Here is a 6,755-nt window from a genome sequence, read left to right as displayed (position 1 = left end):
CAGTCTTGTTAAAATTTTTTGCATAAAAATGAAAGTCAAACTCCTGAATTTTAGAACCCACTAGAATATTTAAGTATAGCCCTTTAGACGATGGTTACACAAAATCATACTTCCCTCCTCTGCCTGCTGAGAGCAGCAATGACTGGAATAACTCCTTTGAAAAATGACCTGGCCTGGTAAAAGGTCACGGGTCATTCACTAAGTGATAACAATTCAAAATAAGGCAAAAAGATTTCAAAACAAACAAACAAAAAAAACAAAACCAAAGAAGTGGGGGTAATTACTAAAACCTCAAAGATTTTTATATAGTCTGAATATTCTAATGTATTCACCATTCAACTAAAAATATTAACTTCAGTCAGAATACTTACAGGGAGCCAAATTCTGAGTTCAAATTTAAATTGCCAGGTCACTTCTCCCATCCCATAGACACAAACTTACTGAAAAGGAATGACACAAAGGCCTACAGGATCTGCTAAGAGGCAGAAAACAGAGATTAGGATGAAGGTAAAGCACGACCTTCAAAACAGGAATTCAAGTTTTAGGTCCCAGATAACATAGCTCCTGGACATAGAGCTGCCTAAAAAGATACCAGTTCTCTACCTGTAAGTTTTGACTTCTGGTCATTATAAACTGTCTTGGAAACCTTACTTCCCAGGGAAGGGGACGGGGAGCCAAGAAGGGGCACCTGGAAAGTAAGGTTCTCTGGGAAGGAGAGGAAGATGGGGGACAGCACATCCACTCTGGCTTCCCGCATCCCGTGGGTTCCCTCCTGTGGTCCTCCTTCCCCCTAGACGCCTGGGTGGCTATGCCATCCCGCAGGATCTCGGCAGCACAGGTTCTGAACGGCTTTCACCTGGGGCATCCGGTGCTGACCCCAGAGCTCCAGCATAGAGTGAGCGCTGCTAAGCCCGGAGCTGTTCGGGTTGGGGGAACACCGCCAGTCACTTTCCCGCGAAGAAGCTGGGGACTGGCCGCGGGAAGGGCGGCTGCACCCCAGGCAGCCGGTCCTCCACTTGCCAACACCCGAGGCCCGCAGCAGCGGTCCGGAAGCAGGCGAGGCCTCTCGCAGGTCTCGCGCCCCCTTTATTCACTCACTCGTTCCAACAACGCGTCACAGGCGGCACGCCCGACAGTCAGTAGCTAATGGAAACCTCTCTGAGCCACTGACTCCATTTGAAGGACCCGACCGTTCAGTATTGTGCCTCATGGGCGGTTACCTGAGCCGGCCTTGCCGACGCCAGCAGTCGCCTGCTCTGCGAAGCGGGGACCAGCCGGGGAGAACCGAGCTCCTCGGGCCTGCGCAATCCGCCCGCCGTTTTCCCCTCCCTTTCCGGTTTCACTCGGCGGTCCCAACCCTGGACCTGGCTCACAGGCTGTCATACTAGGATCCTGTGGCTTCACCCTGTCGTCGTTGGCACCGTCGGCTGTTTATCATAGCCCATCAGTGGCAATATCTAATCCAGCAAGCCTGGTGTTTATTTCTGGGGGTCTTTTCCTCGGTGCCCTGGAGTAGAAGCCACTGCTGTCTGCTTACAGCTCCAAGATGTTCTGTACCTCAGTGATCCCGAAGATGGCACCTGCTAAGGGCAAACTGACACTCCTTTTGGCTCTGAAGCAGATAATCATCTGTATGTGGTCTTCACTGTCTGTTCACCTCCCAAACTTTTGTGGAAAGGAGATCCTGGTGAGGGCCCTCGAAGAAAGCAGTCAACTGAGAGCCAAGGAAGAGAAGGACCTGACAGCCCTGGCTGAGAGCAGGAAAGGGCTAATGAAGCAAAAGAAAGGACACTCAGCTCCCGAGAGTCAGGACGAACAGAGAAGTGGCTCGAACCCCGGTGGGAATGCGCAGTCTGTGTTTAGAGGGCCGATGGCCAATGGGGTCCTCTCTTCCTTTGTGCCTGGGCCTGGGCCTCTGAAGAGAGACTTCTGTTCCAAGAGCTCTGAAGATATCCTGATTGGGAAATCCCAGACCTACTTTCTGAGCTCATGCAGCAAACGAAATGCCATCTCCAGTTCATACAGCTCCACTAGAGGTTTCCCACAGCTGCAGAAGAGTGGTCCAGGTGCAGCGGGGCTCCTGGGCCCAGCCTCATTGCATCCTCGTGTGCTTTCAAAGAAAGCCAGTGAGGAAGGCTGTCAGTCTAGCCCTTCAGCCTCAGTGGAACCACAGAAGAAGACCAAGCGTGAAAAGGTTGTGGATGGCCCCTTAGAGCAGAAACAAAACTTATATTGCTCACAGCCATCTGATAGCTCCAGACACCGGAAACAGAAACGCAAGATTCCTCTGCTGATGCCCTCGAGACGAAATGGCCCACTGATTTTGCCCCCACCACCCCAGCTAGGTTATCGAGTCATTGCTGAAGACCTTGACATGGAGAAGAGAGCTGCGATCCAGTGGATCAACAAGGTCTTGGAAGGGTAAGACAGAAGCTATCTCAGACTGCAGAGCCCCTCAGACTTCTTGTTTCCACTCTGCCAGCCCCCAGAACTAATTCACAACTGAGGAGCTTCTGGAAGATGTAGAGCTCCCCAGGCCCAGTGGTCTTCCCGTAGCTGGCTGGAGCAACCACTTCTATGGGCTGTTTGTCCTGGTTTTCCCTGTTTGTCTTGCTCCACCTGGCTTAAAAAAATTTTGTTCCTTTTCCCTGGCCCACCAGGGTCTGTTCCCCAGTACTTTGCTGCTTGGCCCCTCAGTGGTTCCCCAGTGGTCAGGATCCTTGCAACAAAAGAGGGACACTTTGGACCAGTGTTCCTCCAGGCAGGAGCAATATACCACTGCTATAATATAGTATACCAACTATACCACTGCTGCTATAGTTGCCTCTTCCCACCTTCTCCATTTTCTTAATTGGGCCCTGGTCCATCTTTCTTAGAATCTATATATTCTCTCTCTCTCTCTGAACATTTGGTACCGCATGAACACTCAGTTGATGAACAAAGTCATATATGTCACATACATATAGTCACATATTTATATGTCATATATATTTATATATAAAGTCATATATAATGTAATATATATTATGTGTATACTATATATTATATAATGTAACATAAGAATACACAGTATATATACATTATATATTACAGATGTATAATATACTATGTATATATGTATAACATATATGTATATATGTGTATAATTAGTATGTGATTATAATGTATAATATCAATATATAATATTTGTAATATTGCATGTATATATTACATATTCATATATAATACGTATAACAGTGCATATTACATTTTATAACATATACATATACATGTTTAATACGTTATGTATAGAATATATATTTTTTTGATTTTGCATATTTTATTTTATTAGAATTATAATATAACATTTATTATTTTTCTCACATATTTATTGCTTTTTATTTTTATTTATTTATTTATTGGAGTATAGTTGCTTTACAATGTTGTGTTAGTTTCTGCTGTACAGGGAAGTGAATCAGCTATATGTATACATATATCCCCTCTTTTTTGGATTTCCTTCACATTTAGGTCACCAAAGAGCATTAAGTAGAGTTCCCTGTGCTATACATTAGTTGTCTATTTTTTCATTAGTTATCTATTTTTATCTATTTTATACATATTAGTGTATGTGTCAATCCCAGTCTCCCAATTCATCCCACTCACCCTCCCCCTTGGTGTCCATACCTTTGTTCTCTACATCTGTGTCTCTGTTTCTGCCTTGCAAGCAGCTTCATCTGTACCATTTTTCTAGATTCCACATGTATGCTTTAATATATGATATTTGTTTTTCTCTTTCTGACTTACTTCACTTTGCATGACAGTCTCTAGGTCTATCTACATCTCTACAAATGATACAATTTCATTCCTTTTTATGGCTGAGTAATATTCCATTGTATATATGTACATCTTCTTTATCCATTCATATATAATATTACATTACATTACATATAATAATATATGTTGAATACATATGTGACTTTTTGCTAATTTGTCAAATATTCCTATCTTTGCTTTTTGAATTCACAGTGGAGGAAGAATTGGCTTGTATGAGTGGCCAGACTTTTAACTTTTCAGGTTTTCTGTGGCCCAGCTGGGAAATCTGGAACCACTTTACACCTCTAGATGCTGAGTCCTGATTTCTGTGTTTTGGAAAGGCACTTGCCTTTTCTCTCTCTGCTTGTCACCTGCCTACCTGACCTCACTATGGGCTGGATCATGCCTAGTGTATGTTAGGGAATGATGTGACAACTTTAGTCTTTTAAAAAATTTTAAATATGATATAATTTTAGACTTGCAGGATAGTACAGAGATCCCCAACTAGTCTTCATCTAGCTTCTCCTAAAGTTAACATCTTAAAGAACAGTTATTGAAACCAGGTAATTAACACTGTTACAATGTTATTAGCTAAACTTCAGACTTTAATTGGATTTCCCCATTTTTCCAGTAAAATTTTCTCCCTGTGTCTGTATCAGTCCAGAATCCCACATTTCATTTAGTTGTCATGTCTCCTTAGTCTACTCCAAAGTGCGACCATTTTTCTATCTTAATATCTTTTGTGACCTATATACATTTGAAGAGTACCAGTTAGGTATTTTGTAGAATTTTCTTCAATTTGGATTTGTCTGCTGTTTTCTCATGAGTACATTGAGCTTATGGATTTTTAAGAAAAAATCCCACATAGGTGATGTATCCTTCTCAGCATATGGGAAATATTAATCTTGATCACCTGATTAAGGTGGAATCCGCCAGCGTTCTCCACTGAGTAGTTACTATTTCTCCCTATTTAATACATAGTTAAGTGAGTCATACTTCGATGCTACACAAAACTCCTGTTTATCCTTAAACTTTCACCACTAATTTTGCCATCACCAGTGGATCTTGCCTGCAGCAATTATCATTGTGGTGTTCTAATGGTGATTTTCTGCCTCTCTTGTTCTTCTACATTTAATTAGAATTCTTCTCTAAGGAAGAGTTCTCTGCATTTATTTATTTATTCAGTCATTTATATCTGTATGGACTCATCAATATTTATTTTTTTATTTGGGCTGTATCTATTATTATCACTGTTAATTTTGTTGCTCAAATTGTTCCAGATTTGACCATTATAAGTTCTTTCAGATCAGATACTGAGTCTTTTTAACATGGCTGCATCTTCCTCCCCGCTTTTCCCAAGGATTTATTTACTGTCTAGCCCACAAGATGCTCCAGGGTTATCTTGTATTTTACCTGCCCCAGTTCTGGAGTCTACCACTTTTCCAAGGAGCATTGGTTCCTTTTATTGGAGAAGAAATTTAGAAAACAAAATCTGGGCATTTTGGTGTGCTCATGGCTACTAGGGAGTATTTTTTTTTCTAGGTCCTCTCAGCGGACAGAACTGGAAATATATGTTCCCATTTACACACACTTACATATATTTCTGTATTTCTCTATGCTTCTGTGGGTGTGTATGCATCTGTGTGTGTGTGTGTAAATGAGTTCATACTGATACCTCAGACTCTAATATAGTGTAGAACCAGGGTTCATTTTAGAAATGTTCCCCTTGGCTTATGTGTAACTTCTTCAACAGTTTCTCCAGAGAAACCTGGTTTAATTATCTACAGTATATTTACTTATTTGTCCAATTAAAAATGCACGTAGTTTCACAATTTCCAACCCTGTGAGCAATTTACTGAAGTGTTTATGTACAATTCTTTCTGTATTTAGCCTTGCAGCATCCACGAAAACACTGCTTTTAAAAATTACTTGGTTTAACTCCTTTCAGCAACCCTGCAGCAAGGTTATGTAATCAATTTGTACCACACTTAGATTCATTTGTCATAGTCTGCATTCCATTTTGGGTTCCTCCAACAACCTGGTTGATTTTGATTTGCAAAGTAAAACGCTCTTTGTGGAATAAAGTTTGCTTACATTTTTTGAGTATTTTTGTGTCTGTATTCATGAGCGATGCTGGTCTGAAATTTTGTTTTCTTGTGATGCCTTTGTCTGGTTTTGGTATCAGGTTAATACTGCCCATGCAGAATGAGTTGGGAAAGCTTCCTTCCCTCCTCTACTTATGGAAGAATTTGTAGAAGGATTGGTACAATTTATTCTTAAAATATTTGGGAGGATTCACCAGTGAAGCCATTTGGCTCTGGGTTTTTATTTATGGGAAAATTTTCATTTACTAATTCAGTCTCTTGTTATAGGTCTCTTGTTATAGGTGTAAGGTTTTCTAATTCTACTTGAGTTAGTTTCAATAATTTGTGGCTTTCTGGGGACTTTGCCTACTTCATCTAAGTCATATAATTTGTTGGCATGAAATTGTTTGTGGTATTTTCTTATAGTTCTGATATCGTTAAGGTAGGAGGTGATATACTTTCCTCAATTCCTAATTGCTTTCACCGTTTGATATTATGTGGGGCTGGGAGGTCTCTGGTGGACCAATATCCTGAACTTGGCGCTCCCACCTCAGAGGCACAGACCTGACACCCAGCTGGAGCACCAAGACCCTGTCAACCACACGGCTCAGAAGTAAAGGGAGAGAATAATTAATTAATTAATTAAAAAGAAATAAAGTTTTAAAAATTGTTTAAAACTAAAAATAAAAAAGTAATTAAAAAATAGAAAGAAGAGAGCAACCAAACCAGAAAATAAATTCAACAATGATAACAAGTGCTAAAAACTATACTAGAAAAAACCCAAAAAACGGACAGACAGAACCCTAGGACAAATGTTACAACAAAGCTATACAGACAAAATCACACAAAGAAGCATACAGATACACACTCACAAAAAGA

The 6,755-nt window shown here is 40.9% G+C and overlaps 1 protein-coding gene across 1 annotated transcript; it reads left to right on the top strand.

Moving 5' to 3' along the window:
• Positions 1-1,197: 1,197 nt before the first annotated feature.
• Positions 1,198-2,425, top strand: LOC101325783 (nuclear envelope pore membrane protein POM 121-like). The gene is given in 2 exon segments (XM_019937367.3): positions 1,198-1,512; positions 1,515-2,425. Coding segments are annotated over 2 exon segments (1,215 nt in total). The 5' UTR covers positions 1,198-1,208.
• Positions 2,426-6,755: the final 4,330 nt, after the last annotated feature.

Source organism: Tursiops truncatus, chromosome 3 (assembly GCF_011762595.2).
Source record: "Tursiops truncatus isolate mTurTru1 chromosome 3, mTurTru1.mat.Y, whole genome shotgun sequence".
Classification (NCBI taxonomy): domain Eukaryota; kingdom Metazoa; phylum Chordata; class Mammalia; order Artiodactyla; family Delphinidae; genus Tursiops; species Tursiops truncatus.
The sequence above is the reverse complement of the archived record's forward strand: the minus strand, read 5'-3'. Positions and strand labels throughout refer to the sequence as shown.